At 37.5% G+C, this 16,611-nt stretch overlaps 1 protein-coding gene and 1 pseudogene across 1 annotated transcript; both read right to left on the bottom strand.

The window, feature by feature from the left end:
* Positions 1–762: 762 nt before the first annotated feature.
* On the bottom strand, positions 763–2,537 carry LOC103408654 (2-oxoglutarate-dependent dioxygenase 19-like). The gene is made up of 2 exons (XM_008347488.4): positions 2,153–2,537; positions 763–1,882 (listed from the first exon to the last, which is right to left on the bottom strand). Exons 1-2 carry the CDS (start codon positions 2,399–2,401, stop codon positions 1,070–1,072), a joined length of 1,062 nt encoding a protein of 353 aa, XP_008345710.1. The 5' UTR covers positions 2,402–2,537; the 3' UTR covers positions 763–1,069.
* Positions 2,538–14,521: 11,984 nt separating this feature from the next.
* LOC103440231 (B-type cell cycle switch protein ccs52A-like) lies at positions 14,522–15,261 on the bottom strand (annotated as a pseudogene).
* Between the last annotated feature and the right edge of the window lie 1,350 nt (positions 15,262–16,611).

Here is a 16,611-nt window from a genome sequence, read left to right as displayed (position 1 = left end):
GAAGGAAAAGAGGCCTCACACGCACATTAAACTTAGACCTCCACTACAGACTTGGCATGGATAAGGTCCATAAGCCACGACATACTAGTATACACCCACTCGAGACATTGTAGGCTAAATCGGGTTAGACGATATACAATCCCATTAGCATCCCTTGAAAAAAACCAATGCAAACATAAGTTTGATAATGAAAAAGAAAAATATATTGTGCCAACGCAAAACTGCAATAGTTAAAAAATAGTTAGACGTTTTCTTCATTTCTAATGGAAAACTGAAAACAAGAAAAGAGAAACATGCTCGTTTTCTTCATTGACTCATTTAGATCGAAATGAAGTCACAGGATGTATTTGATTATAATTTATAATGGGGGTAGATAACGTATAATACATCTAGAAGGTGCCTGACGGATGTCCAATTCAAATAACATGCAAAATAAAGATAATTCAGTTCAAACTCACAAGTGGAAAAAAAAAATATGGCTTCTTTAAAACTTCTTTTTGCCAAAAATTATTTTAATTACTCAGAAATACTTTCACTTAAAACGTTTTTATTAAAAGCACATTGAAACTTTTCAACCAAATGCAAGTGTTTCCTGAAAAAACACTTGAATTGCTTCTTAAAAGAGGCACACAACATGTATTTCGACAATGTGACTACCAAGTAACGTATGTATGATGAATTGCCTTTTTATTTGATACATTTGGGTAATCAAACGTTCTCTGATTTAATGATTTTTTTTGTAGGAATAGTCTCAAATAAAGATAAAGAAATCGAACAATTCCAATTATAAAATTATACAATAAAAATACGTTATTCACAAGGGATGAGCTATGTGCTTCACGTCTGCAAACATGTTATCCTACCAAATATTATTGAACCACAAAGCAGTTTGGCGCTAATAACGCATCAGACACCGAATATGACATGATCATTCAGAAAAAAGAAGAGAAATTTTGATAAAAAACAGTTCGAAGAAAAAGAAACCAAAAGGAAGCTGCAGCTCTTTCAATGTGGTTGAGATCCTTTGTCGTGCGACAAAGCCATGGGACTCTGTATAAAGCTTAATTAGTTAGGCTAGGATATGATCAAAGGTGGATTTCATGTAGTTCTTGCTGCTTTGCTGAAGCTGTATATACTCCTTATAGTTCATTCCAATGTATTTCGGAGCTTGGCATTCTTTTTCCAGCAACTCCGGCGCCGGTGCGATAATTGTATCAACAGATGGTCCATGTGGTACGGCAATAGATATCCTTGTAGCTTTGTTGTTCACCGTGGCCCGATGCATCACACTCTTGTATTTGCCATTAGTAAGAATTTGCATTTGGTCGGCTAGGTTGACAAAGAAACCGTTAGCAGGGCCATTGACGGTGAGCCATTTGCCGTTGTGTTCAACCTGGAGGCCATTCATCTCATTCTGGATGAGCAGAGTGACAAGGCCATGATCAGTGTGATGTGGTATACCAATTGCATGTTCTGGCTGAGGGCAAGGCGGATAGTAGTTGGCGGCGAGCATTTGTATGCCGCGATCCATGTTCATTGCGTCGTGTATGTAGTTGGGCTCCAATCCCAAGCTTTCTGAGATTGCGCGTATTATCTCCAATGCTACTTCTCTTGTTCTCTTGCTAAACTCCATTGAGACCTCACTGAAGCAAGCCGGTTTGTAGAGGGAGTAGAACTCAGGATGTACTCTCACCTTGAAGAAGTCCCTCCAGAGAAGAACCTTGTCCAATGCAAGATTGTAGCTGGTTCCGTACTTGAACATCTCCAGCACATCGTTTCCGGATTTGAACTCCTCCTTCTCTTCGTCTGGGAGGCTGAAAAATCCATGGCACGCATCAATCATCGCCTTCATTAGGCTCTCTGGGACTCCGTGGTTAATCGCCTGCATTGAATTCATCATGATCATGATTAATCTGATCTATGTTTTTGTATTTTATTAGAATAACATTATTTTCACTGTATCTACGGATTCTCTTGTTGACCGCCTTTCTAATAGAAATGGACCCCATTTATTTATGTGGAACTCACTTAAATTTGAAAAGTGGTCTACTATGTGTTTTGCATATAATAAATACCATCTAGTTACTTGAGGGAACTCTAAAACATAATTTAACATCTAGTAAATTAATCATTATTGAGTTGAAGTACATACAATGAAGAAACCCCATTCTTGGCAAATTTTGACGAGGTCTTGGATGATTTTGGACCGTTGATCAGGAGATTCGGAGGTGAGAAGAGACATATCAACTATGGGGATTGCGAATTCAGGATCGTTTGGATCTGCTTCATCATTTCGGTTCATGTTGAAGGCATAAGCAGAAGGAACAGAGCTGAGAGCAGGTGATTCAGCAAGCGATTTGATGCTTGTTACATCCATGGTTTGAGCAGCAACTTGAGCCATAGCTTTTCAAGGACAGAGAGTATTATATATATCAGAACTGGATAAGTGAAAAGAATAATATGTAAGTCGATCGATGGAGAGGAAATAGGAAGACTGTGGAGTGAGTATGGTTGTGATGATAAATGGAAGAAATGGTTCCTTTTTATAGAACTCGACACTGAGAAGCTAGGACATCTCATCAATTTTCACGTGGTCATAATACATCGTATTAAAATCAACCGACATATGGATGGCGTAAGAAAAATATATAGAATTAAATACCTGCGAACTGCCACTCAGTATTACGGTCTGGTGATATTCTTCTTCACTTGTAAGTAAGAGGTTAGGTTCGAATCTCGTAGATGACAAATTCAATCCCAAATCAAGTTATTCATTGTGTGGCTTAACGAACTTTCTCATTCTCTTAGTGTAAAATATATACTTGTATCCAAAAAGTACCTTCGAGCTACCTTTGTTTAATCTCCAGCCCACCATACAAAACTTTTGCATGACTAAATCAACCCCAAACAGAACATGTCTACATTCCAACGTATAAATAATTGAAAACTTCTGCCAAAGTACTGTGTGCATTCACTACCCACCAGCATTTTCAACATGTTTCATTCTCTTAACGGGTATGACATTATTGGCCACCCATCGCCAAAATAAATAGTGATTTTAAAGCTTACTTCTCACCCACCAAGAAAAAAGAAAAGAAAATCAGAAATAGGGAAGAATGATACAAATTAGGGTTTCAGGGAAGCATTACAATACTTGGCAGTATCCCTTCCACTGCGTATGCTTTCAAAAGATATAGAGAGAATATACAGAAGAAAAGAAAGATTAATAATATCATCTCTTCCTCCAATTTGGAGAATGCGGAATAAGTGGGAGATACATATGAGGGGGAGCATCCATAATACATGCATGTTGTACTCTTTTTTCTTCGATTAAGATTTTTTCCACTAGTTTTTCCTATCAAGGTGTTAACGAGGCAACATAAGCATACTTAACACTATATCAACAATCCAGGTAAAGTTGTACTTTTTTTTCCTTCGCTATGGTTTTTTCCCATTGGGTTTTTTCAAGCAAGGTTTTAACAAGGCAACTGATGTTGATATGTGGGCATTCAAGGGGGAGTGTTGAAAATGCTGGTGGGTAGTGAATGCCCACAGTACTTTGGTAAAAGTTTTCAATGTCCATGCAAAGTGAAATGGAATTTGGAGATGCAAGAGATGGTATTGTCAAAATGGGTGATGTAAATTTCAAAGTGCAGTTAATGCATTAGTTCGGTGTTGCTCTATAAATAGAGCACTCCGTATGCTTTCAAAAGATATAGAGAGAATATACAGAAGAAAAGGAAGATCAATAATATCATCTCTTCCTCCATCTTTTATTTGTTATCCTCTTGTGCTATCGTTTCAGTGTGACATTTTAACCTGCCTCGCTCCATTCACTAAAAGGTTATCTCTCTAACTTTGACATAAATACAACAAAACAGAATTTTTTTCTCAATTATATAGACTAAGTAAGGTTTATGTTAGGTGGCTGGGCTAATACAAAAGGAATTAAGTAGCAATTTTCTTTTGGAAATTATCTGTTCTAACTGATGATTTTAATATCTAAGTGCTGAACTAACCAATTTTAAAATGATGGGTCTATAAAAATGAAAATGACGAGTCTATAAGAGTATTCGATCAATTTGGTGATAAAGATTAAATTTTTCATCATTTTAGTCGATTGTCATTTTTTTAATACTAAAAAAATTCAAAGGTAATCTTAGTAATTTTTTGTATTGTTTTTTAAAAGCAACATAATTAGGTGATGCCCATGACATTTAAATTTCTCATAACTTTAATGTGAGATCTTTTGGAAAATTCGATTTCAAATTACAATGAAAAGTTTAATACTATTAATGGGCAGCATACAACTTTTGAATTGTGGAAGAATGGTCAACTCTCTCTTCCTTGAAACAAGTACCAAACTATATATATATATACACAGAGAGCTTTAGGGGAGGGATCCCCATTTTTTGAAAAAATTGGGGATTAGGTGTGGGGCCCACTCCACATCGAATTTCAACGATCCGAATAGTCTATTTTGTTAGTCTCGATTCATAGATCATCTTTGCAAAATATTAGCTAAATTGGAAATGTTTAAGACATCTAATTGGGTTCAAGGAAATGAACGAATACTTTGTTATATAAGAAAATATGAAATTTGATATTGATAATTAAATAGGCAAATTGTTTCGGATTGAATTGAATTTTTGCAAGGATGATCTATGAATCGAGACTAACAAAATAGACGGTTCGGATCGTTGAAATTTGATGTGAAGTGGGCCCCACACCTAATCCCCATTTTTTTCAAAAAATGGGGATCCCTCCCCTTAAGCTAGCTCTCTCTCTCTCTCTCTCTCTCTCTCTCTCTCTCTCTCTCTCTCTCTCTCTCTCTCTCTCTATATATATATATATATATATATAAGAGCTCAAAATGGAGGATGAGGTATTTACTTCTAAATATCTGCTTGGAATTTTTTGACTTAGATTAAAGATTTTATCCTAAAAAGGTTTATTTCCCAGTTGGTATAAATACACCTATCTAGGCTCGTTTTGGTAACGCAATCTTTATACTCTAATTCCTTTGCCCACTGATTGAGTCTTATAATTGCTTACTAACTTCACCGTCAAAGAGCTTTTGGCCTACACACACCCCCGCCGCCGCCACACCCCCTCCCCCTTCCCTCGGTGTGAGGCTTGCTCACAGTTGTTTACTATTTTACAGGTCACTCGGATTCATGCATCTTCACCACTCACGGCAGTGCGCGAATTTAGTTTCAACATATTATAAATCTAATGACTGATTAGATGACAACATGATGGATAGGAATGACTAACTTTTTGTTGATATTATGATGTTTAGACATATTAGGGATATTTTGTTGATATTTAGGAAAGGTATGACTATTTTTTAAAGTTGGTTATGATGGTTAGACATATGTACTTTCCTACTCTTTGCTCGTCCTAATGTTTTTTCATTTATTTATTTTTATACAAAATCCACATTGTGAAGATCTCAGAAGAGGATAAGTGAAAAGAATAATATGTAAGTCGATCGATGAAGAGGAAATAGAAAACTGTTGAGTGAGTATGGTTGTGATGATAAATGGAAGAAATGGTTCCTTTCTATAGAGCTAGACACTGAGAAGCTCGGACGTTTCTCATCAAGTTTCACGTGGTCATAATACGTCGTATTAAAATCAACGGACTGAGAAAAATATCTATAATTATCTTCGAGCTACCTTTGTTTAATCTCAGCCCACCATACAAAACTTTTGCATGACTAACTTAACCCGAAACAGAAAATGTATGGATTCCAACGTATAAACAAAGTGCAAAAATTACATATTTTAAGAGTTCTGCTATTGAAACTTTAAAAAGTCACTGTGCACTTTAATTTGATAGTTTTGAAGCAATTTTTATGGACTTTGAGGACAACTGCCTTCCTTTGTTGGTTAGCTAGTTCTAGTTCCCTCTCACTAATTCAGAACTTATGGCGTTATGGGACCTGTGGAAAGGATAGTGCCAACTATGGTAATGCTTCCCTGAAACCCTAATTTGTTTCATTCTTCCATATTCAGATTTTTTTTTTCCTAGTGGGTGGGAAGTAAGCTTTAAAAATCACTATTTATTTTGTCGATGGGTGTCCAATAATACTCATACCCCATCAAGAGAATAAAACATTGAATTTTTTCTCAATCATGTAGACTAAATTAAGGTTAGGGTTTATGTTAGGTGGCCGGGCTAATACAAAAAGAAAGTAGTAAATTTTTTTTCTTGGAAATTATATGTTCTGATTAATGACAACATCTAAGTGGTGAACTAACCAACTTTAAAATGATGGGTCTATAAAAATGAAATGACAAGTCTATCCGATCAATCTGACAATTTAGATTAAGTTTTTCATCATTTTAGTCAATTGTCTAATTTTTTAATACTAAAGAATACAAAGGTATTCATAGTAATTTTTTTTTATTCTTTTTTAAAAGTGATATAATTTGGTGATGCATGTGGCATTGAAATTTCTCTTAACTTTATTGCGAGAGCTTAAGAGCCCACCAACATTGGAATATATGAATACAATTTTGACATGTGGGTGGAACCGTGGTTGCGACTTGCGAGGACTTCTAGAATGGCTGGCTAGCTAAGCGTGAGTCTACAATTTCGCTGTTTCATCATTTCTTTGCCGTGGGATTCCTGCAGGTACACGATCGAGGGAAGGAAATTAAGCAAGGAAGTACAGTCAAACTTAACAGCCCACCAACATTGGAATATATGAATATGATTTTTTCTAATATTATACATTCATCCCGCCTGATCGAATCCAGCTACTTGGTTTAAAAAATAAATAAATAATCCTCTAGAAATTTGTACTAAAAAAAAAATTCTTTCTAAAATTAAAAAATATATGACATTTAGAAAGTATTGCAGGATATTTATGTCCATCACTAGTTAGTGTAACCGTTGAGTGAATGGTGACTCAAATATCCATCCTTCAATTGATTAGCCATTTAGTCCTCCTAATTTTTATTTTTGAACAAACGCTATTATTTACACTAAAGGGATATAGGGAGTGAACTAAACCTTACAAGGGGTTAGCAATAATGTGGTCAAATTCGTCTTTGGTGAGAATCGAATCTAAGACCTCTCACTTACAAATAAATTAGGGATATTTGTGTAATTTGCTAAGATGGTCAGACCTAGGGCTGGAATTTTTCATGAAAATCTCAAACCACACCAAAAAGTCCCGATCCCATACCAAAAAATTCCCGAACCGATAATACCGAAATTTTGGGGACTCCAAACCGAACCAATCCCAAACTTTCGGTACGGGAATCGGGATTACATATTAAATGGTTAGGGAATCCTGAACCAAACCAAAATGTGTATATGTTTATTTCGGTTGCATGCATGTTGAATGTTGAATTTAAGTAGTTTGATAGTAGACTATATTAGAAATAGAAGTATGAAATTAAGTAGTTTGAAACTTTGGAACATCAATTTGACTTGATATGAATGAATTGGTATTTCAATTATTATGAAATTTCAAATTGGTATGAGGTAAAAGGCCTAAATCACAATTGAAATTGGGCAACACAATTTTAGGCCAATTGCCCAAATTTTAGCTATCAGTTCAAAAATTTCAAAGTTTAGCCCAAAAGCCTAAAACCCAAAATCCAATCCTGAAACACTAAAAACATTTTAGGAATACCAAAATTTCGGTTCGGAATTGGTCTTCAAATTCTCGTCCACAAAATTTTCGATTTGGGATTTGAGATCTATTTTAGGTTTAGGATCCCATACCAAACCACCCTTAGTTAGTCCACTAAAACAGGTTTCAAAACTTTTGTACTTGACGGAATAAAAAACCACTAGAAAATATGCTCCCAAAACACTAGACATTCTTTTGCAGCCATACTAGTAGCAAAAAGAAAAAATTCAGAAAACCTTCAAGGTTGTCGCAAAGATCCTATTGCAGCAAATGAATTCATGGTGAAAAGTCTCTTTCCTTGCAGAATCCAACCACCTCAGAATCCATGTTGCTCCAGTCTTTTCCCTACCATCGCGAAAGCCCTTTGATATTGCACTTTTGTCCAGCCGCTACTAAAGATATTCTCGACCAATTTTGCGTGGCAAAAACATGCAGATTGGTTTTTCTCACTTTTGGCAACAAACTTTCAGTTTTTTTCTGAATTTTTAAAGTAGGATCATTTTTGTGTTGAAGTAAATATTTTGTTTCATGATTTCAAGTTCATGCCAAACTCATAATTATGTGTTTACACATCTCATGAAGCATGAACCCCATTATCATATTTTTCTTATTACTTTTGTAATTTTGCAAAGCCCTATGATGCCTCAATCTCCATTGCTACAAATTCCTATTAACTTTGTTGTTAGTTGGCTTCTAGAAGTAAACCTAACCCGACTCCCAAAAGTGTGTCCCCATGCATTCTAGGCGAAAGCCCATATTGGTCTTTCAGTCAAAAACCCAACTCATATTCAGTCAAATGCAAATTTAGTATTCCAATCGATACAAACCTGCATTCCAGTCGACTGCGCTATTTTTTGCTTTCCAGTGGATAACCCAATTCACTTCCAGTCGAAGCCCAATTCCAAATTCAAGCAGAATATTCGAATAAGAGCCCAAGTAATTCATTCAAGAAGCATTAATTGAATTAATTTGTTTTTGAGTTTCAAGCTCACTTGACTTTTGAAATTTTCTAAGTCAAGAAGCAACAAAACATGAGCTTAATTAGATCGACTAACACATGCCTCACTATGAGTCGACATCTTTGGTCCAAGCTCACACCCTTAAACTCTTATTCACCAAATAGAACCTCAAAGTTTTCTTGCAAAACGAATCTTTAAAGATTTTACAGCCATTTTGATTAAATCTGAAGTATTAATCCACCTCTTTTCCAGCATAAAAGATGTCAAACTTGGACAAGTTAGAGTTCACTTGATATCTTTGGCACTAACTACCTCAAGTAGGCCCAAGATGTCAAGATGTACCTCAAGGCAAGGAAGATGCTAGACGCAATCCTAGATGATGTTGCCAATGAGTCCCAAAAAGCTAAGACCCTCATTTTTATTCGAAAGCGAATGGCTGAAGCCCTACAAACCGGGTTTCTGGCTAAGGATGACTTGAAGTCCTTATGGGAAGCCTAAGTGGACCGCTTTAATCATCAGAAGTTAATATTCTTTCCTCAAGCAAGAAACGATTGGCACAATCTCTTCTTCCATGATGATGTGAAATATTCTAACACACAAATTAAACCCTATTAAGATAGTTGTAGTCTATGAAAGTAGGGATCGTTCTAGGCTGGGGATTAACTAGGGCTGCTAATCTACACAAATATGACTCAAAAACACAAAACTAGACTTAAAAACACTTAGCGAGACTCAAAGAACTCAAAACAAACTAAAAAGACTCAAAACAACACAAAACAATCAAATAGACTAAAATTAGACACTAGAGGGTGAATTAGACGAAAATTGATTTTAACTTGACTCAAAATACTTAAAAACACTTAAAAACACAAATTGGACAGATTCTAACTAACTTGACTCAACAAAGTAAAGGGGATTGGGTTTTTGACGAATTTAAAGTAAAACAAAACAAAATTAAAGACTCTAAATACTCTGGACGAATTTGGTGAATTGAAAAGGGTGAAAGGCTAGTTAAAAGGTCCTTCTCCACACATGACATATGCAAACATAAACCAATTTCCAATATTGTTCCTTTAAACCATGAATGACAACACCCCAAGTTAACCGTGACAACACAAATTAACCATCAAATTTTCCTTACTTCATTGAATTGGACAGGATACGCATCACAACCAAATTATCCTTCTCAAGTCCCCTAACTATGAAAAGCATGATAGAAAACATATCAAAGGTCATTAAGTTCTTTGAAAATCATAAGCATTGACGAGGCATTCGTAACTATGAAAAGCATGATACTCTTGCCAAGGATTTACTTAACACCATTGTGACTAGCAACCTCTACTACTTGTGAATATAAGTTCATAACGATTAGGTGAAACTCCCTTATACTCTAGCATCAAATTCATGCATGCAAATTAAGTGTCGACCCTTAATTAACATACATAAACAAGTTTTAATAACTTAGATAAGCAAATCACATTCAAGACTCAAGAAACAATAACTGGATGTAATCAATTCATATAAAGCATATAATCACGGCTTCGAATTCACCTCTAACTAAAAAGAAATTAGGTCCTCATGTCTTTGAAAACATAAAACCAAATTAAAACAAACATTGAACTAAAACTAAGGATAAAATACACCTAGGAATGTCTAGCAATCCAAGCTTGAATGGCAGGGCACGACTCTAATTGTCTCCTCTCCTTTCTTCCTTGCAAATCTGCGCACAAGTATGTATTTTCTGATGTTTTGGCTCTTGTATGTGTGGTGCACGAAATTGTGGTGGATGGTGTGGTGATTGGATGGTAGAGGGTGGTTGTTTGAATTGTGGCAGAAAATATGTATTTATAGGGAGAAAAGGCACAGCCAAAAAGGGTTGAATTAGGACTCCAAATCAGCAAAGAACAAGGACAATTCTCATCAGATTCCAAGGATGAAAAGGAGTAGGAAATTCGTCAGATTTCTAGGGGGAAGAAGGATCAGGTTATTTGCATTATTTCAGGGCTTCTAGAATCAGATATTAGGCATTCTAATGTGATAAAGAGTCCCCCTTGCAGTTGGATTTAAGGCATGATAAGATTGGGATAGGATAAGATAAGATAAGGTTAGTTTAGATAAGATAAGGTTGGATAAGGTTTTGGATAATGTTCCTTCTTTTGAGCTGATTCCTTATCTTCTTTGTCTTGGATTTATTTTCTTCATCTTTTCAGCACATTCCTAGCCTCTTGAACTTCAAATTCGTCCATCCATCTTGCTCCACTCATAAGCTATCCAATTGATGCCCAAAACTGCTTCAAAATGCTCCAAATTGCACTTTCTTGCCAACTTTGTCATTTTGACCTACAACACACGAAATAGCTTAAAACACAATAATAAACACAAACAAACTATGAAAATGCAAGATAACAAACTAACTAAGTCGCATAAATATGCTCCTATCACATGACTTTAAAACTGTCAACGAGTATGTCTCCAAAGTCTGTCGAATCCTGTCAATTTTGAAGTTTTGTGGTTAGATTTCACAAGAAGTCTAGGAACAACATCAATAAGATTAGTAGTGCCCTTAACCAAAGAATAAGCCTAATTTTCCTTCTGTTATAATGGAACTAATCACTGGATTTGAACTTGTCGTGCACCTTCTGATGTTGTTGATAGTTATCACAATTGTCATCAGAGAGAAAGCAACCTCGTCGAGCATAATAACATGGGAACCTAAGCTATCCCGAATGACATGGCTTTATTTGTTTCATTTCATTGAGCTAGATGACTACTAATGGATGTTGGCATGCCGCCACTTGGAATTTTCCGTTTGTTATATGGATGATTTTTCTTTTATTTTTAGATTATTAGGCCATTATGGGAACCTAATGGTTTCTTAAGCCCGCATGGTTATTGTTTTAATTCTTTTGGAATTTTTGTTCTCGAATAATTTACGTTAATAAAGTTGAAAACTTTTTGAAAGACTTGACTTAATTTTCATTGGTATGTTATAGGAAGTTGATTGTCTAGAGGACAGTTGTCTAGAGGACAGTGCTACCACACACATTATTTTACGTAACTGCGTTTATTTCCTTAACTTCGCGCCTACTGAATCCTCGATGACAACAATCAGTGGCTTGACACCACCGATAGAAGGGCATGACAAACCTTAAAAAAAATGGTGTTGAATATCTTTGCATCACTTTCACTTCATACACCCGAAATCACATCTTAGAGAAGTTGAAAGCATTCTCGTCGAGTCTCTATAAGACAAATATCTGAAAGATCGAGGAAAACCTAGTCATTTTGCTAAAGCAAATTAACTTGAGCATTTTCTAACTCTGGCACCACCGTCTTGGACACCTAGGAAGGAATATGATGTGTCGTATACTTTGTGCATCACATGGTCATCCATTGAGAAAGATGAAATATGTTGATGCACAAAACCGGAAGGGTCTTAAAACAACATAAATCTGACCGTGAATTTGCAAGAAAGTAAAGAACACAAGATGTATCGTGGTTCACCCCAATGTTTGGGCTACGTCCACACTGATATTGATATTGTTTCACTCTAAATGGTGAATATACAAGAAGGCTAGAGGCAATGTGCTCTCTAGCCTATTTTCTGTGTTTGTCTCTCTTCCCATGGCCTAAACATTGACCTATCCTAATGAGGAGAATGAGGAGTCCTTTTATAGAATAAGGGCTCCTTACTTATTACATATTTGCTCCTTCATTTATTACATAATTACATTTGAGTCCCCTAAGTATTTGTACGAGCTCTAAACACGAAGGCCTTAAATATGGTACAAACAGTAGTCCCCCAAGTCTTCAGTCAAGAGAGTCTTTTGGCTGGAGACTTGAAATTTAGTCCATGTGTGGGCCGAAGTAACTAGATGTCGTCTATAACTGAATACTCGATATGAGGCGGTGCTCAATGTGAAATGATGCTCAACTAGAAGTAGCACATGTTATGAGGCTGCTCGGCTTGTGGCTTATGTTACCTTGGTTGGCTCGGCTTGTGGCGTTGAAGGTGAGGGAGTCCCTTTTATAGAATAAGGTCCCGTTTCTCAATACATAAATGATGGGCTAGAGTGATGCTCGCGGTGAGGCGGTTGCTCAGCAGGCGGCAATGCTCTTTAATGATGGTGAGGAAGTTCCTTTTATAGAATAAGGGCTCGCTCCTCAATACATAAATAATGGTTGCTCTCTAATGAAAGTGAGGGAGTCCTTTTTATAGAATAAGGTTTCACTCCTCAATACATGAATAATGGGTGCTCTCTAATGAAAGTGAGGGAGTCCCTTTTATAGAATAAGGGTTTGCTCCTCAGTACATAAATAATGGGCTAAGTCCCCCAAGTATTTTTCATGAGGCGCAGTTGCGGAGGCCCTAAATATATGGTACATAGTGTAGTTCCCCAAGTCTTCAGTCAATAGAGTCTGTTGGCTGGAAACTTCAAATTCAATCCAAGTATAGGCCGAAGTGGCGGTTGTTCGGAGGCAGTCTTTGTATACCATGCACTGAAGCTTTGTATGTGAAGCTTTGAAAGTGAAGTTTTATAGGTGAGGCTTTGAAAGTGAAGCTTTGAAGCTGGAGCTTTTGTAAATGAAGCTTTGAAGTCGGAGCTTTGTACATGAAGCTTTCGAAGCTGGAGCTTTTGTAAATGAAGCTTTCAAAGCTGGAGTTTTTGTAAATAAAGCTTTCGAAGCTAGAGCTATGTAAATGAAGCTTTCGAAGCTGGAGCTCTGTAAATGAAGCTTTCGAAGCTGGAGCTCTGTAAATGAAGCTTTCGAAGCTAGAGCTATGTAAATGAAGCTTTCGAAGCTAGAGCTTTATAAATGAAGCTTTTGAAGCTGATTGACATGAGTAATGCTCATGAATGTTAATGTTGATTGACATGAGTGATGCTCATGGTTGTTGACATGAGTGATGCTCATGAATGTTGACATGAGTGATGCTCATGAATGTTTATGTATGATTGACATGAGTGATGCTCATGTATGGTGGTGATTGTCATGAGTGATGCTCATGTATGGTGGTGATTGTCATGAGTGATGCTCATGTATGATTTTTTGGTTGACAGGTTATACTTTTGATCACTTGGTTGATGATAATAATGGTAGGCTGCTAAATAATTTTGGAGTACTGGATGTACTTTTGATCACATGGTTGGTGATAATAGAGGGTGAACCTTAAGTGGAGGGATGAAGGTTGGAGTTTGAAGCCATAGAGCCTGACTCTTTTGGGCATATGGGCCTTCGCCATCCACATAACATTCTAACCCATTATTTTGGGCTTGCCTTTTTTTTTTTTTTTGGCATGCTTCATTCTTTCTTTATTTATGATTACAAGATAAGAGGGGGAGTCCCCCAGAGAAAGAGAGAGTTTGAGAGCAGGGACTGTGGTTGTGAGCCTTGTGGCTTCTGTATGTGAGGGTGATGAAGCCCTTTTATAAATTAAGGGCTCCTTCCATTTTACATAAATCATGGGCTCAATGTCTGGAAGCCTAAGTAACAAGGCCCAATATAAACTTATCGTTTTAGACAATGGAGTGGGCATCTTCCTTGGTGGTCGACAAAAGCCATTTTGCCTGATAATAAAGTTCTTTTCTTTATTTTTGACGAAATTATGGTCTGCTCCCTTTATTCCTTGCTTTTGCGATGTCCCCCGTGTGCTCTCGCAAAAGAAAGCCTCCATTTATTCCTTGCTTTTGCATGTGGATGTTTATTCCTTGCTTTTGCAGTGTCCCTCATGTGCTTTCGCAGAGGAAAACCTCCTTTTATTCCTTACTTTTGCTTTCTGCTTTTTCTCGGTTTTTCTGCTTTGCTTTTGCTTTTGTTTCCCACTTCATTTCCTGCATGTTCTGTAGAAAGTGACCCTTATATATTGAGAGTTCCGAGACCTCGGTCCTCTCCTGTTCTTCCTCGCCTGCTATTGGACTTTTCCATTGCTAGTTCCAACTGCAAGATGAGTTCCACGCTGAGCCCAGCCAACGAAATAGACACTATCATCAATCCCCAAGTCACATAACTTAGTTACCTTGCTACTACAAGCATTCCATAAATAAACACAATTTCCCAACCCAACGGCAAGCACATTGTGCAAAGACTTGTCGACAAGATTCAAATAGAAATCATCTTGCAAAGCAAGTGCATCCAAAACCTTGTAAGGCGACCGAGGAACCTTCCAAAGAGCCTTGATTGGGCTATGGTGAACCCCGGTGACCACATCGTAGAACCTGAAAAGGGAAAGCGAGTGCATTGACCGGTAAGTCTCGGTCTTGAACCGAAAGATGTTGGGACTAGGGGGTTCATCTGAATTACGCTCATTTTCTCAGGCGTCGCAGGAGGGATGACACCACCGGCGTCAGGGCCAAAAAGGGCAGCGCGTAGGAGAGTGCTGTAGGCACTTGATGAGTTATCGCGACTCTCTGATTGAGTATTAGAGATGTCGAAAAGGGGGAAGTTGGAGCCGGATCTACTGGGGATGAACCTATTGGAGTAGATGGTCTTGGACGACGATTGGTGGTAGTTGAAGTTGATTAGGCGGTCGATGTGTTGAGATAGGGTTAGCGATTAGAGGGCCTGAGGAGTGCGGAGCAGTGTTGGAGGCGTATTGAGCTGGGAGGAAGACGATGATGGGGTTCTCGGTGGCGCCGTGGGATCGTCCATAAAAGATCAGTGTGTGGGTGTGTGTTTGTGCAGATTCAAGGTGGAGGTTGTGAAGTTTTCACGGTGGTGAGATGAAAAAATGAAAGAGAACCGACATAGCTTTTCGTATCGACTCCCACAGACGGCGTTAAATGTTGATGCACAAAACCGGAAACAAAACCGGAGGGGTCTTAAAACAACATAAATTCGATCGTGAATCTACAAGAAAGTAAAGAACACAAGATGTATCGTGGTTCACCTCAATGTTTGGGCTACGTCCACACTGATGTTGATATTGTTTCACTCTGAATGGTGAATATACAAGAAGGCTAGAGGTAGTGTGCTCTCTAGCCTATTTTTTGTGTTTGTCTCTCTTCCCATGGCCTAAACCTTGACCTCTCCTAATGAGGAGAGTGAGAAGTTCTTTTATAGAATAAGTGCTCCTCACTTATTACATATTTGCCCCTTCATTTTTTTGGAAAGGATCCAAGTAGATACTTTTGGATCGATCGAACCACTATGTAGACCTTTCCACTGGTTTATGGTTTTGGTTGATGCATCGACTTGATAGTCCCACACCGCCCTATTGTCCACAAGAAATGTTGCATTTTTGTAAGACTTCTTGCTTGATCATTTAGATGAGGTCCAAGCTTCCGATTTCTACTTGGGGTTATATACAACAATACACGCAAATAATTTGGTTAGTATGAAGCCTACTGCCACCCAACCCTTTTATGCAGAACATTTGGTGAATGGATAGAAGCCAAATGTCACGTACTTGCACATGTTTGTGTGTGTTGTACATATGTCCATTGCACCCCCATAACGTTTCAAAGAGGCTTCAACGAAGGAAATGGATTTATTTCAGTTACGTGTCCTTTTCCATTATCCATTATTTGGAACCCATAACATGCCTTTATTGATATAATGATACCCACAAGATTAGACTTTCATGCTACAAATGTCCCTACAAGAATTAATGTTCTTAAATTGATCCCAGTCAGACGTCGTGCTCCTAAAGAACAAGTTGTTGACGATCAAAGAATGATATTGGCGGCTAACCAATCTAGTATCCCTCCCTGAAGTGAGGTAAATTACTGGTTTGAAAGACAAGCTTCCCCCAAGGTGGAGAACAGGGACACATGAAAAGACAGGGTTAGTCATCCCAAGTCTTGATCTTTCTGTCACTACCTTGCTCATTCCACAATATCCTGGGCGCAAGACCTAGGAATCTCGATCCTTAGAACTTTGAGACATCTGTAAACTATACTTGTCTAGAAGACATGTGGAAACAAAACGAGATCATTATTGATGATGTGTTTGCCTATATGGTGGTTGCTAAAATAGTAAAGAGCAACGACATCGAACAAC

The sequence above is a fragment of the Malus domestica genome, chromosome 11 (assembly GCF_042453785.1).
Source record: "Malus domestica chromosome 11, GDT2T_hap1".
Taxonomy (NCBI): Eukaryota; Viridiplantae; Streptophyta; class Magnoliopsida; order Rosales; family Rosaceae; genus Malus; species Malus domestica.
Note: the sequence above shows the minus strand (reverse complement) of the source record. Positions and strands in the feature narration are given on the sequence as shown.

Bases quoted from the DNA above. Each gene is read 5' to 3' on its own strand.
- LOC103408654 (XM_008347488.4), bottom strand. From the start codon at position 2,401: ATGGCTCAAGTTGCTGCTCAAACCATGGATGTAACAAGCATCAAATCG. The intron at 1,883-2,152 runs GTATGTACTTCA...AATTCAATGCAG, and splicing joins AAGAATGGGGTTTCTTCATT to GCGATTAACCACGGAGTCCC.